General features: G+C 36.9%; 2 protein-coding genes across 2 annotated transcripts; both read left to right on the forward strand.

Moving 5' to 3' along the window:
• The first annotated feature begins 1118 nt into the window (after positions 1–1118).
• Positions 1119–4076, forward strand: LOC141657726 (inositol diphosphatase DSP3-like). Its single transcript, XM_074465060.1, has 5 exons — positions 1119–1891; positions 2025–2118; positions 2982–3030; positions 3347–3390; positions 3485–4076. Exons 1-5 carry the CDS (start codon positions 1650–1652, stop codon positions 3740–3742), a joined length of 687 nt encoding a protein of 228 aa, XP_074321161.1. The 5' UTR covers positions 1119–1649; the 3' UTR covers positions 3743–4076.
• Positions 4077–15596: 11520 nt separating this feature from the next.
• On the forward strand, positions 15597–16325 carry LOC141657729 (protein METHYLENE BLUE SENSITIVITY 2-like). The gene has a single exon (XM_074465063.1). The coding sequence runs from the start codon at positions 15748–15750 to the stop codon at positions 16075–16077; it is 330 nt and encodes a 109-aa protein (XP_074321164.1). The 5' UTR covers positions 15597–15747; the 3' UTR covers positions 16078–16325.
• Positions 16326–19620: the final 3295 nt, after the last annotated feature.

Genomic DNA, 19620 nt, shown 5'->3' on the forward strand with positions numbered 1-19620 from the left:
TCTTGATAACTACGACGTTGCTTTTACAAAGCACTTCGTACTTGATTAATTGTGTAATACGAGTATAAAATAAATGATTTACACCCTTTAAATTGTAAGAGTTTCCAAATGGGAAATAGAAAGCATGTTAAAAATACCAAAATAAAAACATTTCTTCTCTTTGGAATAAGAACATATACTTTATTGAGGTAAAAGAAAATAAGTTTTGATATTCCTAAAGTGCTTTTATATTTCCCTTAATATAAGAGGAAAAGCCTCGATTTTTTTCCAACCTTCCCGTCGTACAAATGCCAACTTTCTCGTGGATCATCTCAATTAACTATGATAACGTTCATCCTTTAGAAACATACATGAACTTGAAAGTGTATATTACCACTTCAGTTTCAATCTTTTGTTTAATATTTTTATTTTTTATAAGATGTATTTTAATAAAAAAAAGTAAACAATATAATTAGAATGAATGAAGTATTTAAGTGAAAAAAGGTCACGTATTTGCTTTGTGAGCATAGAACTAGCGATCAAGTCAAGTGCGTCGGGTTATTTCTGATTTGAGTTATTTCAGGTGTTGTCATCAACAATTTAGGTCGAATTGGATAGAATCAAGTCAATTCAAATCGCAGGCCAACTTTGAATATCTATTCAATTACGAGTCGGATACAATTTAAAAGTGTGTCAGGTTATTTCAGATTAAATCATTTTTCAGGTATTGTTATCAACTATTCGAATCGAATCAGCTAGAATGAGATCAATTCAAATTACAATCCAACTCTGAATCACTATTCAGATACGAGTCCATTCGAATACAAGTCGATCATTTGGCTCATCTCCTAAGTGGCATTAATTTTGCAATTAGTCTTATTGAAAACGAGTCGGAGCAAGTGACGGATAATGCCACTCACAAAACGGATAGGGTGGACAAGGTGGGGGCACCCCATGTGCTTCTCTCTCTCCTCTATTTGGGTCATTTGTGAGGGAAAATGGTATCCGTCAAATGAGATTTTGTATTAATTTTGCCGGGTCAAATTGGGCATAAGTTCAAAACCTTTGAGGTTTTTCCACACTCTATCATGATAATTGATAATGGATGACATAATCCCAACTCGAAAAACTCAATAAAAACCCCCATCCCTCCTTATCACCCCAACCTCTCTATTTCTTCCTTACTCCTTCTTACCTCATTGTTAGTTAACTCACACATAAAACCCTTCCAAAACTTAGTTGTCCCTCCCTCCAACAATACTTTTTATTTAATCCCCCAATAATAATCTTATCCTCTTCTATTATTATTTGGATAATTATTATTTTTCCTAATTAAAACACAAATTTTCCCTATATTTTAGCACCCTAAATTATTTCTTTAAACCCATCAAAAATCCCTTTTAAAAATTAAATTAAATAATTTAAAACCCTTATAAAAAAGTCATAATTTTAACACAACAAATACTACTCCAACTACAATACCAAAAACCCCAAAATCCTTTTTGTTTTTTTAAGTATTAAATCATAATTATTTTTGTGGGAAAATTGATTGATTAAATAATGGTGAAATTGAAGTTTCAATAACTAATTTCTTTGTAATAAAGGTTGAATCTTTATTATTTTTTGTTGAAATTTTTTCAATCAATCAAATTTATTAGTTAAATTAAACAATGTGTGAGATATCATGGGAAAAGCACCACAAAAAGGTGGAAAAAAAGAAGAAGAATTATAATAAGAAAGATTGCAAAATCAATGTTGAAAACTTAGAAAAAGTTGAAATTGTGATGCAAAACGACGACGTTTTAATCCCACCAACCAATTTTTCAATGGTTGAAGAAGGGCTATACAGATCCGGGTTTCCTGAATCTTCCAATTTTCCCTTTCTTGAAACCCTAAATCTCAAATCAATCATGTTAGTTTTTATTCCTTTTTGCAATTACTATTTTTGTTCAATTTTTTTTGGTTCAATTAATGAATTGGGCAGTTGTGTAATTACATGATTATTGATGGGTAGTTGACATATTTGTTTAATTTTTGATTTGCAGTTATTTGTGCACTGAATCATACCCAGAAGAACATCTCAAGTTCCTTGAATCACATAATATTAAGTTGTTTCAATTTGGAATTGAGGGCACAAAGGTATAAATTTCCTCTCTTGGAGATTGAATTAGTTAGTCTCGTGTAAGACGGTTTTATGGTGCGATATAATTATCATTGTTATCATTCAATGAGGTCGATAATGTCCTACCACGGTCTTATTTGAGTTTTTCGTCTTAGCTTGTTATTTTGTTCCAAAGTTGGTCCTTCGAATTATTTGGTTCACAAATTTTATTATACAACCGTCTCACATGCGACCAAAAAAATGTGACCAGTTTTAGATAAATAGTGATCACTTTTTATGACTAAAAAATCTTATTTTTTTCATGGTGGTCACTATTTACCAAAAAGTGGTCACATTTTGCTAAATAAGCGTTGAAAAAACGGTTGCACAAGTGAATTTGTCTATTTGGTTAGGTTAATAAAGAGTAATGCTAAATTTAAAACGTTATTTGATGATAAATTCGTTTTTTAGTGATTTTTCAGGTTAATTGTGATTCAGTAATAGATTAGCTTGCTAGAGTTGCTACAGCTAGGGATTTCGATTTTAGTATTTATTGCGATTTTTTTAGGTTAATAGTTGATTAGGTTCGAGAATCGAGTTGTTGGATGTTACATTGTAACTTACTGACTTATAAGTTTAAACATAATGAAGTGATCAAATTTTATGTTGACAAGTAACCTCTTACCTATAATCAGCTTAGAAGTAGCTGAAACGGGTTTTGTATGAGTAGATGGATCAGTTGAAGCTACTCGTTAGTTTAAGTCGTGCATTGGCCGTTTCCGGCAGTCCTGTGTTATCAGTAGGCAATAGTGCGATACTGCAAGACGGAATTGTATTTTCAGTTTTTTTTTTTTTTCCAACCATCTTGTTACTTATGCTGTTGATGTTTGTTTGCTTGCAGGACTCTGTCCCTGAGTACCTTATCTCCAAGGCTCTTAGAATTTTAATGGGTATGTCCATAATCCATATGTTTCTTTGTACTCGTATTGTATTTGTATATCAATAATTCTTGTACAAAACGGTTTCTCTTGTCAGATCAACCCCAATCCTTATTTATTCCTCATTTAATTACGACACAACTTATATGACAGTCTCAAATAAGGATTTGGGTTGATCTCGCTACTTCACTGGTAAAATCGTGTCATAATAAAGTTTTTATGGGAGAACATCTTGTGTTATTCGAATTCTGAGGTCTCGGTCTTTCCGTATTTCTATTTTATGATTTGTACTCCTGCACTTATTAACTGAACTTCATTTTTCATGCAGATGTGAGAAGTTATCCGGTTCTTATTCATTGTAAACGAGGAAAGGTAAGCTCTTTGGTTTGAATAATTTTTATGCTCCAACTTTGTACTCGTTTTTTATTTATGCGGTAGCTAACTCAAAATTCCTGCTTTCTTACAGCATCGAACAGGTTGCGTTGTGGGTTGCCTGAGGAAATTACAAAATTGGTGCTTGACTTCAGTGTTTGAGGAATACCAGCGCTTTGCAGGCACCAAAGCTAGGATTAGTGACATGAACTTTATGGAAGGCTACGATGTTTTGCGCATGAGACAATCACTCTACAGCCTCATCTACCAATATCATGGTTACGGTTCTAACAAAAGACGCTTGCTTGACCGAGAAGAAACCGCACCTAAACCCCGCATCCTATCAAGCTAACCAACAACCGGGTTTTGGCCACGCCTTTTGCTCGCCAAGACCTCTGACCTACTTTTTTAATATAAAACGAGGAAGTTTTGGTTGTGTCGAAATCAACATTGTTTTTCGAGTCACTCGGGACAAAGCGTGGATATATCGTATCTTTCTTTTTTCTCTTTTCCTTTAAATCATTTTGGTGTCGAAGCCTTATACGCCTTTCTGTGGGAAAGATAGAATCGATTTTTTACGTAAATTTACCCGTCTCTGTGGTGTTAAATTGTCTGTCTGTAATCCCTTTTCATTAGAAAGGAAATCTCCCATCGATTTATGTCACACTGTTCTCTTGGTTCTCTTCCCTTTATGTGTACACAATGTTTACGAACTACTCCGTATATAACGATTAATAAAAATAAAAAATTGAAAAATTGGGTTTTGCTTTTATGTTCCTATACATGTTCGTACGGTCTAAATCTGTAAAAACTACGCGGTAACACGTTTATAAAGAACATTCAAAGGATTACATTTATAAAACACATATTTGAATACATGGGTATTTTCGTTTAGTTTAGAGATCATTTCCTCGGAGCCCTGCGATCTGAAAGACATAGTACGATGTCAATTCGATCACATTTGTTATAACACGCATTTGTTAGCCATGGTTTAATCCTTAGTCTGCTTATTTGCTCAGGCGCAAGATGGAACACAAAAATGGGACAACAAACCGGACACGCTTGCTAGGGGTCAGGGGACAACATAAGCAATAAAGCATAGCATATAAGTACTAAAGGAAATTCAAGGCTAGAAATCTTTCTTTTCATTTTCAAAGCTTTTGTGTTAAAACTTTAGAATCGGATTATTATTCGTGGAAAAGTACGAAAGGACACAAAAAGATAAAGAAGAAGAAAGGACATACAAATAAAGAGGGCCTTTAAATTAGTGACTTTCTGAGGCTTTTAAGCTTGACCCTTACTTTCTTGGCCCACGAAAGTGTTACTTTCATTTAGTGGCCCTTTCTTAGCCCAAGGGTTGTAGTAGTGGACAGCTTGGGTAGGGAAAGCTCCAACTACAAGAAGACCAATTCGTGCAATGCATAAAAGAGCTATATCTCCACATTTGTCTCTCCCTATAGGATCCTATTAAAAAATAATGTGAAGATTGTGATTGTTACCTAGTTTAGTTAGTAAAATTATGGGATATTAGTGTATGATGTATTATTCATGATTTAGGCTCGAATTCTATCAGACTATTACCAATACATTTTGTGGGTTGCGACTAGAGGGGTGGGCCGGTCAGGGGGAGTGATGACCCATGTACCGACCAAGTTGGGCAAAAAGGGAGGCGAGCTTGGCAGCATGGGATGGGGAGGAGGGAGCCCGGGTAAAGGAGCGGGTTAGGTGGGCGATGGAAGCGGGCTATCGGGCCGAGGATTTGTTGAATCGGTGGGGCATAATTGCCAAGTGTCAAAACGCCAAATCAAATGTTATCAAAAATGGGCAAGAAAATGTGCTGGGTAACCCAAGCAAACTACTAATGTGAAACTCAAACATCTTTATTCCCTAATATATTGATGGTCCTTATCTTTGTTGCATGGTTGAGAGGGGACGACCCTTCCACTTGTCTAGGCAAGAGGGGGAATTTCGCGATCCTCTACTGTCTTCTAACTGTAATACCCCCTTCTTACCCGGCCAAGGTAATTGGGAGATGTTACCTTCTCGGTTTCCCGAGCAGTGAATCGGAGATACAATAAAGAAACATTTATTATAAATGACAGGTTTAGTGATTACAAACCATTAACTAATGAATAAAATACAACTTATGGTTACTATACCCATCTAACTAAATATACTCGTCTTGTGACTCGTCAAGCTCGTCCCGTCTCCCGCATACTATCCAAACCATCTGTACCTAACCTGCTCCCCATATCACCAAAGGATATCATATGGATCGACACAGGCCACCCCAAAAGAGACAGGTGACAAATACACAGACACAACAAACGTCAGTTTCAATAAACAAATAAAGTGCGACACGACTCAAGTGTGTGAATATGCAACATGACTGCTAATATGAATAAACCACTATCAACAACCACCACCACGGTATCGGGACACGCCCAGACATACCGACAACCACACTGGTACCGGGACACGCCCAGACGTACCGGGTCCGGAAGCCAACCGGATCCCCTGCCAGAAGTCGTGTCTCAACCACACGAGTCCCTCCAAACTCAAGTCAGTAATGTGCACATCCCTCTTGGAGTGAAAAACTCCAAGAGGCGACCCAAGCGGAAGACGGTCTCCCAATCGCCTTCCGTCTCCTCAACAACCAAGTAACACCACCAATGATCTCCAACACAATACAACAATGACCATACATGGGAAATGCAACACAACACCAATTATATGACTCATCATGAACTCAACCCCAACATACCATGGATAAAACTTCCTCAAATACCAACATGTTATCCAAATTTACTCATACATAAAATGATGACGCAAGACACATAAATATGCACCCAAAATATTGAAACCGAGTAGGATAAACCTACCTTTTAGCATTCTTCACAAGCAATCCAATTAATAAGCAAGATCCGTTTTATAAGACCGTCTCATCCTACAATACCACATAATAACTATCACAAATCATCCTACACTATAACATAACACAAAACCCCTTATTATTACCCACTAATTACCCTTATTATACATACTAATTACTAATTAATTAACCCAAATAGAATCCCCCAAAAATTAGGGTTCATACTAGTAAGAAAAGATGGGTGTTACTTACAAAGTGGAATGGTGGAAGAGCAATGGTGGGAGATCTCCTAAAGAAAGCTTGAATCCTCATGGAGAAGGTATTTATGGAGGTTTTAGAGAGAAGGGAGAGGATTTGGAGTGAGAAAGAATAAGATAGAAATGAATTAAGATAAGGTCTAAAATTGCGTTTTACGGGCACTGTTCAGTGCCACTCAGTCGAGTGGCGAGTTCACTCGGTCGAGTGTCACTCACTAGGTCAAGTGTCACTCACTCGATCGAGTGCCGAGTCCACTCGGTCGAGTGCGACGCATTTCTCAGCAATGATCAGTTTTCGTAAAACAGCCATATCTCACTCGTTTCTTGGTCATTTTGGGCGTGTGACCTACCGTTGAAATCTTAAAAGAACAAGCTATCACCTCCAATTGGAATCACATCAATATCATGTCTAGATCTTAAGTTATGACAGTTTTAAGACGACCCTTCTATAGACGGACATTATAACAACTCCACTGAGTCTAGTATTGGTTATACTCGGCCCACTCAGTCTACTCGGTCGAGTGAATGCCTTAGAAACTACGAGGTATTAGACTAACATCATAGGGATCCGCTCTTGACAAAGCATTTAGTAATTGAGGATGAAAGTAGCCTATAGTTTGACACCATTTGGAGGTGATTAGCTTATATCCTTTTGGACTTAGTAGTTTGTAGAACTAGTGTCTATAATAAAATATATGCCCTTATATTTTTTTCCTCTTAATTGATTCCGCCACTTAGATGAAAAGAGTGACTATTCTTTTATAGATGCATCCTATTAATTGTTATGTGCTTAATGCTTGGATGTATCGCCATTTTGACAAGACTCCACTTATCTTACAAGAAGACATTCTACTTTATTAATGCCTTGTTGTGAGTTGAAGGGGCGAACCGAAACCCGCTAATTATCTCATATCAGATATGCTATTAGGATTAGTTTAAATATAGGTCTTAGTCACCTCTTTACTCGGGACGAGTAAATGTTCGGTTTGGGGTATTTGATGCGGCTCTAATTTACGTACTATATATTAACCCCTTAACCAACCTCATTTTTCATGCCAATCGACCTAATTATCGTCACTTTCATATTCATTTGCTTCCTACTTACTTTTTCCTACCCTTTTGGTCGTCTTGTAGAAAAAGAGCTAATTGGAGCGATTTTAGCATGATTTTGGGCTATAATGAAGGCAAATCGACTCACTTGATGATTGGCAAGGAAGCGGAGATGATAAGTCCATTTTATATATACTTTTCTCCACATATTTAGCTCGGTTTTATATTTAATTTGCGCTCTTAGGAGCGATTTATTGAGCTAATATCGCCTTTGATAGTATTCTTGTATTTTATTGTCTTATGTAGGAATTTCAGCGGTTTTCCGTCATTTTCTTACGCTTTGGCAAATCCCGAGTAAAGCGGAGCTAATTACAAGTATGTGAGCTAAAGATGACGGACCATATTATTTTGTGGACAAAACAAATAAAATGAAGCTCAAAATGAAGATTAAAGAGCAAGCTTAGGATTTCATATTGGAAGAGGCATTAAGAGACATTAAGAGCAAAACATTGGATTCCTTGTGCTAATTAATCAAGAATTGAAGGAAAATTAAGAGTATGCTTAGGATGTCATTTTGGATTCCATATGAGCATTCAACCGGAGGAAATAAGGAGTATTAAGACATAGCATTGGATTTGTTTGAAAATTTTACTCCCTTATTCCTATATGAAGGGTGTTGATCGACACAACTTTTTGGACATTTCTTACACACCTTCTACACCATTTCCTTACTCTTATTTAAGTCGTTAGATTAGAATAAAATGTAGGTTAGATTTCTTTATGTTATTTACAATTTTCATTCAAGCATTTGTTCTTCCATATTCAAGTTATATTTCCATTATAAAGGTAATCTCATTTCTATTATTACTTTGTTATTCCTTTGTCATTTTCATTTACAAATTATCATGTTTACTTTATCATTTGTCATTAGTCTAATTTACATTATGCATGAGTAATTCACTAGTCTAGGGAATAAGGGAGTCATGCATAAATAATTTTTGCAATTGTTGAATTAAGATGTTATAATATCGTTTCATAGTTTCTATCACATGTTTGCATTGTATTTGCTAATCTTTGGTAATTGATCATTATCTTAGATTAAATTTGTTAATTCACTTTTATAAGTCAAGAGGCACGAAAATGAATTAGACTAAACATGTGTTAGTAGAACGACCTAGACATAACGAGAGTTCTCTAGGACCCGATCTATGGTTGACAATAAGGCCGAGAGGTGGTTGTCTTTAAGCCTAAACAATTAACGATATTATCAACTCCGATGTCTAACTTGAGCATTTACATAATTTGCATGTGTGACCCGACCTCCCAGACTATTTCTTTATTATTGTTTCATCACAAGTTTACCAACCAAGAAATCATACATTTACCGACATTGATAGAATTCACCCTATAACAACTAATTAACAACTCCCGTCTCCTTGTGTTCGATCCCTATTACTACATTCATTTGTGTATAGGGTATTTATCTTTGATTAGGTGCGCGACAAGCCTATCAGGAGGCCAAGATCAAGGACCTCTAAGGCAATAAAATAAGATTATGGGTGATAAGAAGCTAGCCCCCACGACCCTAGGCCATCTCCCACGAGTTTAGGGGTGGTCAAGACAAAGAAAAAGAATTAAGGGAAGAACTCGCTCGAGTCCACCAGCAACTCGAGTGAGGCAAAGGGTAACTTGAGCGAGCCCGCCAACAGCTCGCCCGAGTTCGTAGGCAGGATTTGACCAACAATGAGGAACTCGCTCGAGCCCACCTGCCACTCGGACGAGGCTACGTTTATGATTTTCCTCTGCATCTTCACTCAACGCCCCACTTTTACCCTAACCTTGTAGCCACCATATAAATACCCTACTTTATAATTAGAGGAGGGGATCCTCGGGACCAATACTCTTCTATACTCAATTAACCTATAGTTTTAGATAATCTCTCCTTAGTTTAGATTTAATCCTTGTATTACTCTTTAATCGTTCCATAATTTAAATTAATCTTTTAATTATTGTTCTTTTAAATTAATCTTCAATAGTTTACATCTTTGATTTCAGGTTTGTATTTGTAGAATAAGTGACAAGTTTTCACCTTTATGTTAGGATCCTCATTTATTTATGTTCATCAATTGGTACATTTCTTAATTCCCTCTGATCCTTGTTACTACTTGCTTTATTTCATTATGCTTTAATTATTTAGATTACATGTTTGTTATAGTTGTTAGTTTGATCTTCATAATGAGTAATGAGTAGTGACCTTGCTAGTATTGGTAGGGGATTATGGGTAAGATTAAGGGATAATCTTGTTTGTTGGGTTAATTTGTTGAATATTTGTCTTACTTAATTCTAGCATATGTACACCACTTGTTTGATGAAATGCTTGTTTGACAAACTTGCTGCATGATTCTCTACTTGTTTACACGCACCCATAAGATCGAAAGCCTTGGATTGTATTAGAACTTGCATATTGTTAGTAGATCGACCTTGTGTATGCCAAAAGCTAACTCGTGTTAATCTATGGAGAGTTTGTTAGACCGAGAGACTCAACCGACCGTGCCTAAGTGAGACTACCCTTCAACAAGAGACTCAACTTACTCGTTACCTTAGCCACCCATATATAGGAACTCACTCATCCTAGTTGCTTTCTTTTGATTGTTTACATCCTTGTCTTTATTGTTTTAATTTGTTAGATTAATCTAAAATCCAAACCAATTAGCTGTGACACCCTTGCATAGAGTAAGATAGATAGACTTAGAACCCAAAGCACATCGTCCCGTGGATCGACCTCCACTTACTTACTATACTAAGTTTGTAGTGTTTATAAATGTGTTTGATTGAGTGAACAACGCGACTCACACATCAATAAGTAAATAATGATAGATACAATATCGACTTAAACAAGTAAAAAAAAAGTGATGAACTGATGATCAATCAGATGAATATCCATCTATTTGTCACCCAGTATTGTTACTTACAAAAATATAAACTTGAAAAAAAATGCTCTATTTTTATACTCCTTCTGAAATTGTGAAATCAATTTACTCACTTTTCCTTTAGTCAAATAATACATACTTTTTACCCTGTATTTTTGTATGCCAATTGATATTTCATCATTTTTCTTTAACTTTGGAATATACAAAGTAAATTAATTAGCCGTTTACTTTGCAAATCACCCTATTTCATCAATGTGTAAGGGTGGATTATTTGCATTTGGTAAGTGTTGTAAATGATGATCGAGCTAGAAAAAGTTTTCAAAGTGCTCAAAGCACCACTTGATCCGAATCCTACTTTACCATCATCCCTTTTTTTGAATCAAAAAGTGACATGATAATGTGGTACCAACATCTCCGGTTAAAGAATCATTACTAATTTAACCCCCAAAAAAGAAAAAATATGTATTATTGTGTACTGACTATTAGCCCTTAATAAACTTGATAACAACACATTCAAAATTGCTCCAACTCTAAATGATCGGATTTGAGCTAATTCGACCCGAAGCGGTACTTACCTAACTCAAACTCGACACGATTGACAAGTCGAAGTAGAGCTATCAATCAAGTCACTCAGGTTAGTCACTTTGTAGTCAATTTGGTTAGTGGGTTTTATTTCCCAACAGTGGTATCAGAGCCACTAGGCTCGGTCTGTGTTGGAGGGGGAGATTTGTTGGGTGAAAACATATCCAACACTACGGCATGCAAAATTTGACACGATCCGATAAATCTGACCTGAATCGTCTTAAACTCGATTTAATAAAAGACGAAAAGTAAGTGATTATAAATCGACTTTGACTCTAATCGCCTTCGGGATTAAACTGATAATCAATAGTAGGCTTATTTGTTCCACTTGAACACGACTTGAATCGACTCGATCCAACACAAATTTGACACGATCCGATAAATCTGACCGGATACTAACTCGGGCTCTGATACCACTGTTGGGAAATTAGCGCCAATCTCCCACGCGCAACGGAAGCAACCAATTGACAATTAAACCGTAAAAGTAAATAAATGTAAGCAATAATAAGATGAGACGGTATTTTAGGGTCAAACCCAGGGCAAAACCTTCCAAACCGGAAGTAAAACCCACTAGCCAAATAGACTAGAATCCACTATAATAATATAGTACCAGTACAACGTAACCGTCCCGAATTAAATACCAATTCGAAACCCACAATAATATAAGATAACAACTTCTAGCCCTCCAATAATATTAGTCAATGCCACTAATATTACCCCTAGAGTAACCTCCTAAATTATTGTATAAAAACACCCGTTATACTGCCTCTCACCCTCAAACCCGACTTGCTATTTACCAGGCTAAGTCACCTTGTTTGATATTTATTTACTTTTAAACCGTAAAAGTAAATAAATGTAAGCAATAATAAGATGAGACAATATTTAGGGTAAAACCCAGGGCAAAACCTTCCAAACCGGAAGTAAAACCCACTAGCCAAAACGACTAGAATCCACTATAATAATATAGTATCAGTACAACGTAACCGTCCCGAATTAATACCAATCCGAAACCCACAATAATATAAGATAACAATCTCTAGCCCTCCAGTAATATTAGTCAATGCCACTAATATTACCCCTAGAGTAACCTCCTAAATTATTGTATAAAAACACCCGTTATACTGCCTCTCACCCTCAAACCCGACTTGCTATTTACCAAGCTAAGTCACCTTGTTTGATATTTTTTTGTGAGATATCTTTTCCAAAGGATTTACATCCTTTATATAGCCACGTGAATTGACGTTATATTTTAATAACATAAATTACTTCACGTTACAAACAAATGAATTAATAACAATTCATATGTTTTTTGCATATCTTTACGCAAATGAATTAACATTCATTTATCATGCCTAATGTTACATGCACACCATCAATTTTATGTACATGTAACTATTAGCTTATTAATTCTTGTGTTGGATATGTTTTCACCCAACAAATCTCCCCCTCCAACACAAGAGACCACCACCGAGGAATCAACCATTAGCCTTTTTAAATCACCGGCTGCACACCCGAGTTAGTATCCAGTCCTCACCCTAACTCACTATCACGGCCAATGCACCGTGTACAGCCTAAACCCAGTCAATGACGTTATTTGACTCCAGAGAGAAACCTCTTACTCTCCACCTTCTCACCAGCAGGAATTTTACCTTTGCGCCCGTCTGTAACCTGAAAACAATTTACCTTCGTTGCCTCTTCCGCAAACGAAACACGTGCACGATTTTTCCGTTTCCAGCCATCCTGTGAGGTTTTCATTGCATGTCCACCCAGACGGTATAAACCACGACGAAGCTCCCCCTTCATGAGGACCATAGAACCCTTAGTAACTTTTATTACTCCCCCATGAGCTTTACACCCATAACCCTCGGAGTCTAGTTGACTAAGTGAAATTAAATTCTGCCGCAACTTTGGAACATAGGCAACCTTGTCCAAAGTGTGCACCACCCCATTTGACAATTTGATTTTTACCACCCCAACACCCATGACATTAACTGTTGAGTTATCAGCCAAACTCAACTTCCTAGCCACGCCTTCTTGAAGCTCATCAAAATTATCTTTCCGGGTGCAAACATGGTTGACACAACCAGAATCTAATATCCATTCTTCCTTGGAAGACACGTCGTTCACATCCGTGACCGCAAATATGTCACTATCATCGGTAAGGAAACAACCACTACTTCCTTCACCGGCAACCAAGTTGGTGTCGCCCTTGTTTTCTTCATTCCCGCATTTCTTAGGACAGAACCGCCTAATATGCCCAAGTTCACCACACTTGAAACACTTCACATCATTATTCCTAGAAGCGTTCCTGGATCGAGACCTGCCATGCTTCGATCCATCCTCCCTGTTAAACGATCGACCTCTCCCATCTCGAGCAACCGCAATCCGTACCCGTCTTGTCACTCCGTACTTGACCTTGTCCTTCTTCCTCGCATCAAAGGACAATAAAGCTGTTTGTGCTTGCTCCACCGTGATGGTGTCTTTACCGCACAAAATAGTATCCACATAAGTCTCATATGTGTCCGGGAGAGAATTGAGGTGTAATAACGCCTTATCTTCCTCCTCAAGCTTTACTTCGATCTTCTTTAATTCGTCTAACAGTCCATTGAACAAATTCACATGTCCAATTAAATTATCATCCTCATCCATCCTTAACCGATATAACCGACGCTTCAAAAGCAACTTGTTGGTCAAACTCTTTGCCATGTAGAGCTTCTCCAACTTTTCCCATATCATCGATGGAGAGTCGTCATCAAGAACACAATTGATGACGAGATCCGAAATGCACAACCTAATAGTACTTGCACACTTAGTGCAAACCTCTTCCCGATCGGCATCACTCATCTTCTCCGCTTACACCAACTCCTTTCAAGGCTCTAGCCAAGCCAAGATGAACCAGGAGATCCTTCATCCTTCTTTGCCAAAGGGTGAAACTACTTTTACCATCAAATTTTGGTACTGCAAATTGAGAGCCCATATTTGACATCCTTGCCAATTAAACCGACCACGCACCGAGCCTAGTGGCTTTCGATACCTTGTTGGGAAATTAGCGCCAATCTCCCACGCGCAACGGAAGCAACCAATTGACAATTGGTTGCTTCCGTTGCGCGTGGAAGATTGGCGCTAATTTCCCAACACGTAGCCCCTAGGTTCGCAAGGGTTATCATCTAGTCCGATTCCCCAAATAAGAAAAATATCGTTGCCTAAGACCATCCCCAAGCAAGGTCATGAGGGAGGTCATGACCTTGTTGGGTCATCTTAATCTGAGATTAGGAGGTAAATTAGCATGACCCAGTTGTGAAAGAGGTCAGTTGGAGGGCAACTGGTGACCCACAGTTGATAAAATTGACCCCGTTCATGACCTCATAGGTGTTATGCTCTCATTGGTTCCACATAAAACTCCACAGTAAATAGGTCAGTGCAGCCTGCTGCGTTTCTGTTTGCTTTACTCAATACCTGCAAAGGTGAGATATAATTTGATAAAGAAATTAGATGAGAATTGTAGACTAAATCAAAATAAAATAAATTATGAGCTTAAAAAAAACGAGTATATCTATTGATTATCTATCCAATGAACTCAATTTTGATATTTTTTACCCACTTTTATTTTTTTCTATATTCTTATATATACTCCATTGGATTAATCAATTAAGAGATCTAACAATCGGTAAAATCAAGCAGCAATATCATTTTAACATGCATGAAAATCAAAATCGTCTCACAACATTAAAATAAATCAGATTATACCTGGAAAAATAAAGGTTGCGCGATGGTGCTGCTGATGACGGTATTCGATGATGATGATCGCCATGCAGCAAAATCGTCTGATTAATGTTGTTTTCGATTTGGGTGATTTGGGAAATATACGGAGAATGATGATGAGTTGGGAAATATCAATGCTGGTCAATAAAAGATGATGATTTTGATGTAAAAATGACGATTTGGGAGGCTTTGATTTGGGTAAAGAAAAGATGATGATTTTGATGTAAAAATATAAGATGAATAATTAAAAGATGGTGATGAAATAGGGTGATGCGGATAAAAGATGGGGTTTGATAATGCCAGGTGGGCTTCAACTTACCTCTCATTCGAAAGGATGAGATAGGTTGGTCTACTACCCTGAGGATCAACCTGTTTTCTTACCTAATCAAAAAAAAAAAAAAAAAAAAAAAGATAAAAGATGGGGGTGAAATATTAATGTAGATTTAGGGATCCACGTAAATAAGGAAGTAATTTTTATTAACAAACATTTATTTCTTATTCAAGTTAAAATTACAAAATTTATCAATATATTTAATAAATTAAAACTTAAAACTAATAAATAGGAGAAAAAGTTTGATGGGATAGAAAATGTAAAAAATGATTGAAAAAATGGAAAAAGTGAGAAATAGTTGGATTGGTGGCGCAGGTCGTGATTTTATAACTTGGGAGGGTAAAAGTGGGTCGAGATTAATAAGGTGTGATTAAGAGTAAAATGGGATGGTGACCTAGTTAAGGTGACCCTTGCTTGGGGATGGTCTAATTCTCCCACTATCAACCATTGAGACAACCCACCATCAAAGTCCGGATTCCCTCCCCTCTTTTTTCTCCCAAATTACCACAAACCCTAGGAGAGAGAAAACAAAATCAAAATCAAAATCAATCCAATTGAATCCCCAAATTCACCATGACAGGAAAAGCAAAGCCAAAGAAGCACACAGCGAAGGAGCTCCAAGCCAAAGCTGATGCCGCGTTAACCAATCGCGGCGGCGGAAAAGCCGGCCTCGCAGATCGAACAGGAATCGAAAAAGGTGGACATGCGAAATATGAGTGTCCTCATTGCAAAGTAACAGCACCAGATGTTAAAACGATGCAAATTCATCATGATGCTCGTCATCCTAAAATCCCTTTTGATGATACAAAGATTAGTAATCTTCATGCTTCAATTCCTGCTGTTGCTGAAACTAGTAGTTCTGGAAAACCTAAACCTGGGATTCGTGGAAGTTTGAAGAAATAGTTGAAGAAGAAGAAATTTGGGGATCTGGGTTTGGAGTTATTTGGGATTTTATTAAGTGGGTCGTTGTTGGATTTTGTGTTTGTCGTTTTTTTGTTATGTGGGTCTGTTTTTGTTTTGTGATTGATTTGGGGGTTTTGGATTGAAATTTTAGGGTTTTGATCTTTTGTTCCTAAATTGATGATGTTGTTTGTATTATAGGAATGATGGTGCTTTATATTAGTATAATAAACTTCTGACTTCCCCTTTTTTATTGTTCTTTGATTGATGATTGCTTGAATTTGTTGGATTTTGTTGATGATTGTGTGTTGCTGGAAAAATATGATGGTTTCGTCGTCGTTACCCGAGTGCTGTTTAATCATGTAAGGATGTTTTGGGCATTGTAGTTGCTAAAAGAAAGATGATACTGTTGATAATGTTTGTGTTGGCTCATCATGTCTTCTGGGTTGCTGTTTGTTGATTTTGTTGACGATTGTGCTGTTGTTCCAGATTAGGATCTGGATTAGGGTTGGTTTATCGGTTAAATCATATGGTATTTTTTATGTGAGATGCTAATTAACTGTCATTTAACCATTCATTGACGCGTTGCGCTTTCTAGTTGTTAGCGCAGATGATATTTAACCATGCAATGATGCTTTTCGCTCTAGTCGTAAGGCTTGGCACAGAGATGATACTGTCTATAAAATTTGTGTTGGCTCGTCGTTGGTGTGGTCATTGAGTTGCAATTAAGCCCATTGTTCCTGCTCATAAAACATGATATTGTTCGGGTTTTGAGGTGTTGTCAAAGGCTGTTACTGGATAACCCTCATTTACGAGCTGTGGTCGAATCAATTCTCTCTCTGAACCATGATAGTCTGATAATAAGCAAGCAGTATTCGTCTTTCTGCTAAACTAGATGCCAAGTTCTTTGGTCTGGTTTTTCAATCGTCTGTCCATCGAAGTGGGCACTGAAGTATTGAACCCGTAATTCTCTTTATTACGGAGTATTATTCATTAACTAATCATATTGTTCTATTAATAACAATATGTCCTTATGGTAGATAATTTCACATAAATATTTTCGCAAGTCATAAGTGATTTTATATTGTAGCATCTTTGCTGTGAGGCTAATGTCGTCGCTAGCTGAAAAATCAGGTCAAACTGAACATCAGATTTGCCTTTGAAATTAGCTTCCGGGTTCATCGAATCAAAGTAGATGGGGTGCGTGGTCCTCCTAACAAAAGAAGGGGGGGTTGCACTCTGCAGATGGCTGGATTGGTAGTCTAATGGGCGTGGATCAATCAGAGCTCTCTCTTTTTGATCCTCACGGACCGCCTCGAGTTAGTTTACTTCTTAACAGGTAAAGAGGCAGAAGATGTTACAAACAAACTCATTTTTTGCCAAATTCAATTACAATTTACAACAGTCAGGGAAAGAAAACTGTCGGAACACTCGCATTTTGCAATAGCTCTGTCAATTGTTAGGTCAAGATGCAATTTGAACCAGCTTAAGTCCATGTTTACCTCCATACCCAGAAATTGTACAACTAATTATAATGATCAAAAGTAGGATTGAGGTCAAATATGTTCACGCAATATTTGAAAAGGGTGAAAGTAAGCTTGGGTTTAAAAGGGTACAACATTTATCGACTTGTCCAATGACTTTTGATTAAAGTTGTTGGAATGATTTATCTATTTTAAGATTGACTTTAAAAATTCGGAAAGTTGGAAATATATTTACCTAATATTAATGAGTAAAAAACTTTTAAATTTAACTCTTTTATTTTGATAAAATCACCTAACAAACTAACTACTTAAATTCACGTAGTCCGTGATCTTTTGTACTTAAGTTCAACTCATTTTAATTTAGTTCAACTCTAGTTCAGTTCAGCTTTTTCTTCACAAATTAACTCTTATTTCAGTTCAGTTTTAGTTTCATTACGTTCAATTCAGTTTAGCTCCATTAAGTTTAGTTAGTTTAGCTCCATTAAGTTCAGTTTAAGGTTCAGACAATTTCAGTGCAAAAGAACAAGGCCTAAGGGGGCATTTGTTTCGTACATGGCATGAGTTTGGAATCGGAAATCATACCCGAGTGATATGGGGTTGGAACTTGATTCCTCATACGATTGTTTCAATTCTGAGTGGTATGAGTATGGAATTCAATTAAAAGGTACAACCGGTAAAATAAAATATTTTAAATCAAAAATTTTAATATTATAAAATCATGAAAATAAAAATTTAATCAAATAAGTATATAGAAAATTTAATTTACATTATGAAATAATTTTTGTATCACATTTTTGGTTATTTTAATTCTATTCTCATGGGTATCAATCTCATACTCACCCCCTCCCTCCTTAAATATGAGAAACCCATACCTCATGGATTTGAGGTATATTGTATATATATGAAACCCTTTCATTTGCCAACCAACACATGGTATGGTATGAGCTAAGCCTCATACCTCGTACCTTCTTCAAGTGAACAAAACATCCCCCTAAGATTTGAACAATTTCACCCTTAATCTTAAGGAAAATAGAAATCTACTACCTCAATTTTCCAACTTCTTTTTTGAGATAATGTTTAAAAAAAAGCTAAAAAACCGTTATTTTGTTCATATGAAAGTATTTGTAAAAATGAAAATGGCGTTTTTTTTTTGCCGTAAAGGATGATCATCCCAATAGTTGGGTGCAATGGGATGTTTTTTTTTTGCTCGGTGGATTTATAATAGACACATTATTCATCTACGGAGTATTTTATTATCTTATAAATTTATAACAACATGTCTTCACCTATATTAGGCCCGATTATCTTTATAGTACGTGACCATTTTGAGAAATAAGTTTAAAGTTTAATTCGGATAATTTATGGCTGAAGACATTATTTTTTTTTTCTTAAAGGGGTTGTTACTTTCTGATGGGGCATATTCTGCACCGCTGACCAAGTCAACATATTGAGCAAGGTCAAAGATATCCACAGCAAGTCAACGACTTAGACACTTAGCCGTCTGACCCATCGGCCTGTCGACTGGTCTCGGCATGGCAACCTGCCAAATAGGGACGCATACCCGCGTACTCATATCCAAGACCCCTCGGTGGTGAGTCAACAGGGCCCGCCGGCCTGCCATAGGTCCCTCGGCCGAGGGGTAGATCAGTCTTTCCACCTGCTAGCCACTTGGCCACTTGGCCACTACGTGACAAAAGGTGAAAGCCTATAAATACTCCTCAACCTTCATTGAGGAAAGGATCCAACTAATCCACAACTAAACCTAAATACACTATTCATCCGTAATATCTTCCTTATCTCTCTACAATATACATTCACCAAGTAACAACTTACCCCTTAAGTTTATCGACTTGAGCGTCCGAGTGAGTACGCTTGGCACAAAGCCAAGCCCTCGCCTCGTTCATTGTTGCAGGAGAGGCCGAGAGGAACGATTAAGACCAAAGGAGAATCCAACTCAAGACATCATTCAACAAGCCACGAGTGGTAACTATACTTGCTTCGGAATTACACCCGGAACAATTGGCGCCGTCTGTGGGGAAAGATACTAGAAGCTAGTCACATT

Source organism: Silene latifolia, chromosome 5 (assembly GCF_048544455.1).
Source record: "Silene latifolia isolate original U9 population chromosome 5, ASM4854445v1, whole genome shotgun sequence".
Lineage (NCBI taxonomy): Eukaryota > Viridiplantae > Streptophyta > Magnoliopsida > Caryophyllales > Caryophyllaceae > Silene > Silene latifolia.

Excerpts from the sequence above, each read along its gene's own strand:
- LOC141657726 (XM_074465060.1), top strand. The coding sequence starts at position 1,650 with ATGTGTGAGATATCATGGGAAAAGCACCACAAAAAGGTGGAAAAAAAG. Across the intron at positions 1,892-2,024 it reads CTAAATCTCAAATCAATCAT|TTATTTGTGCACTGAATCAT; the intron begins GTTAGTTTTTAT and ends TTTGATTTGCAG. Across the intron at positions 2,119-2,981 it reads TTGGAATTGAGGGCACAAAG|GACTCTGTCCCTGAGTACCT; the intron begins GTATAAATTTCC and ends GTTTGCTTGCAG.
- LOC141657729 (XM_074465063.1), top strand. The coding sequence starts at position 15,748 with ATGACAGGAAAAGCAAAGCCAAAGAAGCACACAGCGAAGGAGCTCCAA.